The sequence below is a fragment of the Poecilia formosa genome, unplaced genomic scaffold, assembly GCF_000485575.1.
Source record: "Poecilia formosa unplaced genomic scaffold, Poecilia_formosa-5.1.2 Scaffold755, whole genome shotgun sequence".
Lineage (NCBI taxonomy): Eukaryota > Metazoa > Chordata > Actinopteri > Cyprinodontiformes > Poeciliidae > Poecilia > Poecilia formosa.
In genome coordinates this window covers 55040-65215 of record NW_006800694.1, presented here as the reverse complement: position 1 = coordinate 65215, position 10176 = coordinate 55040, and the positions used below count along the sequence as shown (strand labels likewise).

General features: G+C 47.1%; 2 protein-coding genes across 8 annotated transcripts in view; one reads left to right on the top strand and one right to left on the bottom strand.

The window, feature by feature from the left end:
* The window catches only part of ccdc180 (coiled-coil domain containing 180), an 18446-nt gene extending 17292 nt beyond the window's left edge, over window positions 1-1154 (top strand). Inside the window, exons 34-36 of the mRNA XM_016666622.1 lie at window positions 197-275; window positions 354-498; window positions 863-1154. Coding sequence (XP_016522108.1) covers window positions 197-275; window positions 354-498; window positions 863-1003 — 365 coding nt within the window. The 3' untranslated portion in view covers window positions 1004-1154. The remainder of the gene's footprint in view (window positions 1-196; window positions 276-353; window positions 499-862) is intronic.
* A 585-nt stretch (window positions 1155-1739) lies between these two features.
* Window positions 1740-9181, bottom strand: card9 (caspase recruitment domain family, member 9). Of its 7 annotated transcripts, none has more exons than XM_007543034.2 (14): window positions 8591-8802; window positions 8390-8512; window positions 8236-8305; window positions 6068-6205; window positions 5880-5998; window positions 5605-5811; window positions 5453-5536; window positions 4245-4490; window positions 3364-3489; window positions 3111-3299; window positions 2708-2762; window positions 2323-2453; window positions 2193-2242; window positions 1740-2118 (listed from the first exon to the last, which is right to left on the bottom strand). In XM_007543034.2, exons 2-14 carry the CDS (start codon window positions 8501-8503, stop codon window positions 2034-2036), a joined length of 1614 nt encoding a protein of 537 aa, XP_007543096.1. In that variant the 5' UTR covers window positions 8504-8512; window positions 8591-8802; the 3' UTR covers window positions 1740-2033. The 7 variants fall into 7 exon arrangements, 3 of the variants coding, with proteins under 3 accessions (XP_007543096.1, XP_007543097.1, XP_007543098.1); XM_007543035.2 differs by having other exon boundaries at window positions 8390-8507; XM_007543036.2 differs by having other exon boundaries at window positions 4245-4439; window positions 8591-8801.
* Between the last annotated feature and the right edge of the window lie 995 nt (window positions 9182-10176).

Here is a 10176-nt window from a genome sequence, read left to right as displayed (position 1 = left end):
TCACCTGGAACCAGTCCATTTACTCACCTGGAACCAGTCCATTTACTCACCTGGAACCAGTCCATTTACTCACCTGGAACCAGTCCAGACACCTGGAACCAGTCCACTCACATGTTGTCCCTGCTGACAGAGGGTTTTATCAGGTTTTATTGGTTTTTAACGGTTTTATCGGGTTTTTGATGGATGTGTTCTGTAGAAACGGATCCATTCAAGCCGCCTGAAGCTGAATCCCCGGAGGCAGAAGAAGAAACAGGAAGTGAGCCGATCAAAACCTGGTAAGGCGACGTTCCTGATAATTCAGACAGAACCGCGTTCCCCAGTAATCTGGGCTTGTGTGTGTGTGTGTGTTTAAGGACATGGCCAGGTATCACTCACCTGTTCTCATTGACCAGTGAGTCAGCAAAATCTCCCATCACCATGACAACAGCACCCATCAGTACAGTGAGGAACAGCCAGAAACATGAGGCGGTCATTGAGCGCAGAGACACTGCGTTAAAGGTGGCCACACACACACACACACACACACACACACACACACACACACCTACTCATGTACACCTACACACGTTTGCGTGGCTATCTTTGTGGGGACTCTCCATTGACTTCCATTCATTTCTGCAGCATAGCCCTTACCCCTATCCCAACCCTAACCAACCAAAACTCAATTCACACCTTAGTCCTAAATCTGACCCCTGACCCAAAAACAGTTTCCCCTTGTGAGAACCAGGCTTTGGGCCCCACAAGGAGCAGTGGGTCCCCACGACGTAGTGTCAGGAAAATGGTTCCCACAAGGCATTACAAACAAACACACACGCAGTAAGCACTGACTGATTGTGTGTGTGTGTGTGTGTGTGTGCGCCAGCGGTTTGAGCAGCTGATCCACTCGGAGGTGTCGCGTTCTGAAGCAGACAGACGGAACCAGCTGAGCGAGCAGCAGAACTGGATCTCCTACTGGGCCCAGCAGGTCTTCGCTCTGAGACAGACCCAGAGGAAGCAGCGCTGAGCCACAGCAGCTGATTGGCTGCTTAGCTCCTGTAGTTACTGTTTCCATCCAGCAGGTGGACGACTGTCCTCTGAACCCTCACACCAGCAGCTGGTTCGGTTGCCATGGCGTCCAGCTGATGTAATAAAACATTTGCTGTTGCAGATCTGAACAGTGGTTGGTTCTGGTTCTGTAGGTTCACACCTTCACATACAAGTCTTCACACCTGCCTGTTAGAGCTTAGCCCCGCCCCCTGATACATTTAGACCAATTCCACCAAAGTGGGCGGAGTCCAGAGACACAGAGGAGCGTGGCCTCATGTGAGGATGAGTGAACTTAGAAACTTTTTCTGCATTATTGGAGACGTTTCTGAGGAAACCGGCTCCACTCCACGTTCACATTGCTGACGCTGACAAACTGCCAGACTGCAGGTGTGAATTAGCTGCTTTAATCTGATACATTTATGTTTGAGCTTCACATTGTCTTCTTTTAAATAAAGTTTATTGTTATTCTCTACCTCCTGACTCGCCACCAGGGGGCGCGTTTGAGTGAGATGGTTTTGTACTTGAACTGAGTGGTGAAGACTTGAACCAAGATGGAACCAACAGAAAAATCCACCTGCAGTACCACCATTCAGCCCAAGGAGGGCAGCATTGAGACAGTCCAGCCAAATTTAAACAAAGTGTCACAAAAAACAAAGATGGCTCCCTGAAGGATCAATTTAAATTTACCTGCGAAACAATTGTTAAACATCTGCTTGTTTTCCTAACTGATTTAGTTTTATTAACACAGGAGGTTCATGAACTGCAACCAGGTGAAAACCTGAAGGTTCTGGTCTGGAGGTCGGGTCCAATATTTAACCGAACAGGTTCAGTTTCAGAAATAAAACATTTATTTAACTGAAGAGAAACAGAAAATGCTTCAGAAGTTGTAAAAGAAGCGACGCTGTAGATCAGGAAACAGAAGTTTGTTGTGATGAATCGTCTTCAGAACCGAACCGGACCCTCGTCAGAACCTGGTCTGCTGCTGGACCAGAACCAGCGGACCGACCTCAGTCCGACTCGCTGCCGGTGCTGTCCCCCACGTTACAGGCCACCGACTCTCCGCTGGGGAACTTTGACCTCAGGGCTCGCTTCCTGTTGTCATGGAAACCAGACAGGAGTCAGAGGCGCTGCGGTCAGGTGAGCGTGGAGAACAAGGCGGCGCTCACCTGAAGTTGGGTCGGCTCAACGTGAAGAATCCGCCGTCCGGCTGCTCGTCCTGCACAGAGGAGGCAAGAGTTCGGCTGAGACCCGGTCCGTTTCCACCGCGCTCCGGTTCCGGTGTTACAGCAACGTTACCCATGATGCAGCGTTGTTGGGCCTGTGCTCCGACTCTCTGGAGCCCCCTGCTGGAGAGCCGTGTTCCTGCGGCGGAGCGGCCGGCTCCTCGTTCTCCCCCGACGTCCCGCTGGGAACCTCCTCGCTGCTGCCTGGACCATCAGAACCAGAACGGGACAGTCAGAACACCGGAATGGACCGGGCCGCCTTTCACATCATCCTCCTGTCACACCTCGCTCTGCTCAGCAGTGGCAACGCCCCTCTAGCATAAAGGTAAGCCGTAAAGGGAGAGCGCCCCCTTTCTGCAGACGCTGTCAACAACTCTTCAGGTTTTCACCGACATTGTTGGTATTTTGTGGAAAATCATAAAAGTGTTTGTAATTCTGCACGGGTCAAAGTTTCTGACCTTTAGCGGCGCTCTCGTTCGCCTCGTCTTCCTCGCTGCTCAAGTTCCTCTCAAACTGTTGAGGAAAGCGGCGTCATTACATCATCATTACATCATCATTACATCATCGTTGCATCAAATTTTATTTGTATAGCCCATTTCAGCAGCAAGTTATCTCAAAGTGCTTCACATAATTAAAATAAAAACAGGATGTGAGAAAGAGAAAGATTTTTTTAAAAAGATAAAAACATTAAAATCCCTTTTAGGACTTCAGTTAAATGTCGGTTAACTCTAACCCTCTGGGCCTTTAGTCAAAAACGGCGTTTGACAAGGACATTACATCATCATTACATCATCATTACATCATCATTGCATCATCATTACATCATCATTGCATCATCATTACATCATCATCCTCCCCCACCTGCTGGGAGTTGAAGGTCATCTTGCGGAGGCGTGTCCTCAGCTGCAGCTCCTCCCCCTGTGACCTCAGCAGCAGCAGCTCCAGCTTGTCTGTTTTCTCGGCCAGCTGCCGGACGCGCTCCCTGTAGCGGTCCTTCTCCTGCAGGTGGAGCCGCGCCTCCTCCTGCTGCTGCGCCTGCGCCACCAGAGCCTGGACACCACCCACAGTCAGTGACATCACCACTCTGCTCTTCATCCCCCCTCCTCCTCCTCACCTTGTCCCTCTCTCGGATCACCTCCTCCAGCTGCCGGACCGTCTGCTTGCTCTGCTGCCGGTACATCTTGGCGTCTCCTTTCAGCTGAGCGCAGCGGAGGCTCAGCTCCTCCTTCTCCTCCACGCTCTGAAACAAACACACGCTTCTGTCTGGGCCCTGAACGCATCACAGCTGGAAAAAACTGAACTTGCATGTGTCCATGAATGCGCCATGCACAAACGCCTCAGAGTTCAACATGAAACACTTTACTCCTGCAGAGAAACGCACCTGAACGCATCACCAAAGCTTCCCTGAATGCATCAGGTGCTTCTGATCCACAATAAGTTTTTACTTTACTAATCGATTATTCTGATAAGAAAATGATCACATCCTGCATTTAAACCTTTTTATACCATATTACAAATACATTAAAATGCAACTATTACTTTTCTAAATATAAAGATTTCATTTCCTTTGAGTGAATAATGTTGGTTTATGAAGAAATAAACATCCAGATCTGATCTGATTAACTCATCAGGACAAAGTTTCTCCATCTTCACAGAAGGTGAAGCTAAAGAGTTAAAGATTTACAGACCGAAGATTTTCATCTGAATGCAAAATGTAATATGAAGACAGAGTCTGTATCAGTTAGTGGTTAATCGATCAGTTAATCGATTTATAATTAGTCAATAATGATTTCAATAATCGCTTCAAATCGGCAATTGAAGCGATTACTGGTGCGATCCATTCTAGCCCGCTCCAGTCCAGTCCAGTCCAGTCTGGTCCGCTCCAGTCCAGTCCGGTCCGGTCCAGTCCGTTCTGGCCCGCTCCAGTCCGGTCCAGTCCAGTCCAGTCCAGTCCAGTCCGGTCCGGTCCGGTCCGGTCCTCCTCCTGCCCCTCACCTTTGCCCTCTGCTCCTCGGCCTTGTGCAGCTCCCTCCTCAGTCTGAACACGGTGGTGAGGAGGTTCATCTGTGGAGACGCGCGGCCGTGCCGCTGGCCCTCCTTCAGCACCTCCTCCCTCCTGTCCAGCTTCTTCTCCTCCTGCGCCTCCTCCTCCTGCTGCTTCCCCTGAGGCGGCGCCTCCTGCTGCTCCTCCTGGTCGTTGAGTTGAAGAAAGGCGTCAGAGGGCGGAGTCAGGATTCTGCTCTGGAAGATCGGCTCACATGTTAGTCTGAGCTGCAGCTTCAGGGGAAAATCACAGAAACACAGTGATGTCATCACACCATCATGGAGGATCACATGTTTTCTGCTGTCTGTGAACTCTGACCCTGAACGCATCACACTACAGCCCAGCATGGTGGTGGCAGCATCATGGGACGTTGGATGGAGGCAGAAAGGCAGAAACTGGAGGAGTTCACGACCCGACGGGGAATTCTGACTGAAATATTTCATATTTATGACTGAAATACTTAATATTTATGACTGAAATATTTAATATTTATGACTGAAATACTTCAATAATTATGTTTTATAAATATTTCTGTAACTGCCTCACTCTGACCTGTGACCCCGTGACCCCTGTCCTCTGGTCGGTTCCTCGTTTTCACGGTGGAGGACAGACTCCAGCTACGTCCGGTCCAGTCAAAGTAACAGGTTCAGAGCTGGATTGTACGTTTGGCATACAGTTAGCATAAGGTTAGCATATGGTTAGCGTACGGTTAGCATATGGCTAGTGTACGGTTAGCGTATCATTAGCGTACGGTTAGCGTACCTAACTGAGACCATTTGGTGGAAAATTCTAAAGTAATTTCAGCACAAACAGGAAGTGACCTGACCAAACTTCCTGTTTGATGTGGAAGCAGAAACACATCAGGAGGAAAACGGCAGAACTCGTGTGGAGACTCAGAGGTCAGAGGTCAGGGAGCGACAGATAGAAATATGAAACTAGATCAAAATGGAGGAGCAGATTTTCTGACTCTTCCTTCTACTCAGAAAACTTTCAGGCATCCAGAGTTTTTCCGACGGCTGGGATGAAAAATGAAAGTTTCCTTTCATTAGAACCAGTTCTGACCCAGAACCAGTTCTGACCCAGAACCGAACCAGTCCAGCTGATGAGCCTGTGAGTTTTGGCCCTCCTGGCTTCCCGTACTGCAGCAGCGGGTCGGTACCTGCTGCAGCGGCCTCATGGTCCTCCGTTTCAGCAGCCGGGTCTCGCTCTCCGCCCGCAGCACCGTGTGCTTCAGACGCTCCACCTGCACACAGAGGTCAGAGGTCAGCTGGGGCCGGTGCGCGGGTGGGCCGGGGTCAGAGGTCAGCTGACCTCTATCTGCAGGTCCCTGTTGGCCAGCAGGGCGTTGCTCTTGTCCTGCGTCAGGTTGGTGACGTCGGCCATCAGGTTGTAGTTGTGGAGGCGGAGCTTCTTCAGCTCCTCGGTGAGCTGCTCGCGCTCCTCACGCAGCTTCTGCACGCGCTCAGTCAGCTTCTTCAGCTCGCGCTCCTTCAGCTTCTGCTGCCGGGACCACGCCTCCTGCACCACACACACCTGGTTCAGCCACACACACACACACACACCTGGCCGCGGGTCGCCATGCCAACCTGTTCCTGCGCCACGGAGCAGGCCTGCTGGCGCCGCCTCCGCTCGTCCTGCAGCACCCTCTGCAGGCGGCTCAGCTCCGACATCAGGAACTGGGTCAGGCCCGACTCTCCCGCCGTGTCTGGACCAACAGAACAGAAGGCGTCAGAGCGGGCGGGTCCAAACGGGCCGGCTCAGGAACCAGACCCACCGATCAGGATGCTGAAGGTCTTGTTGGGCTCCTTCCCCGTGATGCGGCTGTACAGCTGGGGGTAGTCCAGCTCCAGGCTCTCCAGGAACGCCGTGTAGCCCTTCATCCCGGTCCGCTGCAGCATGTCCAGCAGGGCTCCTGCACACACCAGTCAGACCAGTCAGGTTACTGGAAACACACCAGTCAGACCAGTCAGGTTACTGGGAACACACCAGTCAGACCAGTCAGGTTACTGGAAACACACCAGTCAGACCAGTCAGGTTACTGGGAACACACCAGTCAGACCAGTCAGGTTACTGGAAACACACCAGTCAGAGCCAAATGTACAAATTAAAACATATTTTGATGAAACAAAGTATAAAGTATAAATTTCTGCCTGAATCACAGATCCAGAGTTTATAGATGTTTACAGTTGAATGTTTTCTATGAATTCATCTTTCGATAATTTTCATCTGATCACAGCAGTTTAAACTTCACCAACTTCCTCCTGAATTCATTTTCCTCAGTTATCTAAAAGGTCAAAGGTCAGCTGCTGACTGGAGCTTTGTCAGCACAGAGGAACTGCAGGCAGGGACTTAAATACTTATTTTTCCACCACAGCTGATAAGGGAGAAAATATATAAGAAGAAAAAAATACAAAAAGTTTCTGAATCACCTCAATAAATCAGCATCAACATCGGTATCATCAGTATTGGTATCGGCCCGATACGTAAAGCTGGGCTGGTATTAAAAACTGAGGTTTATTTCTATATTTTTGTGTTTCTAGAGTGGAGAAGGTTGTTCCTGTAGCTTTAGTTCGGTCATATGACAGGTAAAGTGAAGCAGCAAAGGATTATGGGATGCTTAACTGTAGGTGTGGCTGCTTTTATATTGTGGCAAAAGTTTAGCAAAATATGGACAATAAGCATAATATCGGTAAATATCGGTTCGATATCGGTCCAAATTTCCATATTGGTGCATCTCTAATTTGTTCTGCATCCAGGAGCCACAAAGATTATTTCCAGGGCCGCAAATGGACACCGCAACATTTATAAGTCTAAGTCCCAGAATACAATTTAATATGAATAAATGATTCTAAGAACATGCGTTGGGAAACTGCAGTCGTTGAACCAGAGGCTGGTATATTGACTGAATGAGAAAAGTCTCGTTTCTTCAGGCTGGACGGCAGCCAGTCCGACTCTGACTGAGCTGTAACGCTCAAGAAGAAGAAACAAACTCTGGATCAGTTTCTGTTTGAAGCAAAGGAACGTTATGATCAGGTGAAAGCTGCAGGAGCCGCAGGCCCAGCTGGTGAGCCAGGTCCCAGTGATGGAGGAGAAGGAGAAGTGAAAGTGAAGCAGGAAGCAGCTTCTGCAGCGTTACATCACATCGGTAAATTATATTCCAACAACTTCCACATTCATGATCACCTGATGCGATGCTTCAATAAGACCAGACTTACAGGACCACCGTAAAACCCAAACTGTTCCCCTCCATCAATAATCCCACAGATTATTCATGCTGCTCAGCATAAAGGGCCTCAGACTGTCTGGTTCCAGGGGTTTGGCTGCAGCGTTCTCCGGTTCTGTCTTTTCCTTCACGGAAACGTTTCACTTCATGTTGGATACACTATAAATTTAACTGGCAGCCAATCAGAAATATGAGCATAACAAATATAATTTCAATAAATTTAACAGATTTTAACTGAATGATTGAAAAGCAGATTAGATTTTATGATAAAACGTATGATCACTGATCAATAAGGTGGAACATCTTTTCACCCAGTTAACATCTGAACTAAATCTTTAAAAGTCCAAACGATGAATCATGAATAACCAGTTACTGAAAAATAAACTAATTCATTAATCGATTATTAGTTATACAGACTCAACAAAAAATCCGGAGGCTGAAAGAACAGAGCAGGAATTAAACCAAACCTGAACAAAACATTTGCATTTAAGACAAACGAAACATTTTCTGGAAACATGTTCAAAACTCCTCCATGTGTTTCTGTTAAATAAAACAAAAGAATCTGCTGAACCCACCAAGATTCTAATTTTATTGATTAATCATCAGATTAATCAATAGATTAATTGATCGCTATGATAACTGTAGCTGCAGCCGTGTTTGAAAGGTTCTGACTCAGGTTCTGGTTCTGATCTTACTGGACCCAAACTGTGAGAACGTACCGACTTTCCTCCGGCGGATGACCAGGGTGGGGTCGTTGAAGAGCTGCTCCTCATCCTCAGCGCTGATCACCTGCCAGCAACCAGAACAACGTCCAATCAGGACCGGGAGGAGCCCAGAGCGGGTCAGGAGGAAGAGGAGGAGGAGGAAGAGTACCTGGCACTGGCGGAGGTATGGAGTGATTCTGGACGGGTCGATGGTTTTAATCAGCAGCATCCTGAAGTCATCCAGCTGCAGCCAGCAGAGATCATCCTCACTCACTCCCTCCATCCTGCTGTCCTAGTCAAAGTATCATGATCAGAGTACAGAGCGAGAGGGAGGAGGAGGAAGAGGAGAAGGAGGAAGGCCACCGGTTACCTGCTGAGCTCCAGCGCTGCTCCGTCTCTGTGATGCTCTGGGCTTCTGGAAAGATGTTGGTGGAACTTCTTGTTTCTTTGAAAGGCTCCGCCCCTTTCTGACTGAGAGCGATGTGATTGGTTCAAGCTCCTCCAATCAGATCACAGAGAAGCCTGAAGCTGTAGAGACTCTGCAGAGTCACTGCTCACAATTTGAGTCCTTTAAAAGATTCACATTTACTGTTTGGGAACCTTTAAAAGGTACAATCTGAGTTTATTAATCTGTTTGTTTCTTTATTTGTAGACACTATGAGTTAGTTGGTTTTGTTCAGTTCATTCAGACACAAAGAGGCCAATAGAGGAACCAGGGATGGATTAGAGAAGTTAGAACAGGAATAAGCTGCAGGCAACAGGAAGCACCAGCTGACAGATTCAGGAAGTCCTTTCACAGCTCATTCCTGAAAGTTATGACAGAAGTTATAGATGCAATCACAAAAATCACCAAGATGCTCTTTCCTGATACAAACCGCAGTGTACGGCAAGTCGATTGGGCCACAAATCACTGCATCTTGCCATACATGAAATGCCTTGGAGAGGCAAGTCGCTGTCATGCACATATATGTAGGAAAAAATCTAAATACAAGTGATGATAAAAATTTGTGTAGCTAAAAATAAATCTGATGAGTTGAAGGACATTAAGTAATTTATGGAGAAGGCAATATGATTTTCTCATTTCTAAAGGACAATAAAAAGTTACCAAAGTGTATTCTGTTTATATTTCACCCTCTATGGCATGGCGTTGCCCTCAGGCAACCAACCACATATCTGTACCTCATGTTGCTCCTTTATTTTATTTTTTTGGGGGGCGGGGGATGATTTAAAATACCTCCAGACATATTTTTGTCCACACAAAAGAGGTATTGAGGTTCATGTGACCTTTACTTAGAAGAGGAGCAGTCCTTTTTATGAAGCAGAGGTGCATGCTACACCTTGCCTACTACTTGTAAGTTATACATCACTTTTCTTCATGTTTAAATTTTGGGTAACTAAAAATATTTTTCATGTCTGTGAGTATGTAAAGAAGCATTGTAGATAATTTCAAGACAATTTTTTTAAATAATTTATTTGCTAAAACTGTGTTTTTTCTGTTTGTTGCCTCAGGGTAACATTGTGCAGTTAGGGCCCTTTTGCTCAGACATTATTATTCTAGTGCGTTGAAATGCAGTTTATTACAAAATAATTATTACAGCCTATTTTTTTTACTTTACTTTTGACTAACAGCAATAGGAGATGGATGCAAGATCATTTCATGGACAAAATGTGCTTGGTTCATAAGCTGGGGTCATTCCCAATGAAAACATGAGGATCCATTGTACAACCATTATTTCATTGTTTGTTTATCCTCAAAACTAACTTCAGTCCCAAAGGGTGAAGAGCTGGTCATCAATGAACTAATGTCCTTATTCCAAGGCAGGCAAAGACTGAAGCAATACCTGCTGAACCCAAATATACGGGTCTGCAGGGTACTTCATATGTGAAGTGAAAATCTATACAGGGTGAGTCATGCAACCACCAGATCTACCATATATGGTAGCTGGTGGAAATTTT

Coding starts and splice junctions, on each gene's coding strand:
- card9 (XM_007543034.2), bottom strand. CDS start 8,503: ATGGAGGGAGTGAGTGAGGATGATCTCTGCTGGCTGCAGCTGGATGAC. Junction 2,763..3,110: donor TGACCTTCAACTCCCAGCAG/GTGGGGGAGGAT, acceptor TTTCCTCAACAG/TTTGAGAGGAACTTGAGCAG. Junction 2,119..2,192: donor TTGAGCCGACCCAACTTCAG/GTGAGCGCCGCC, acceptor CCATGACAACAG/GAAGCGAGCCCTGAGGTCAA.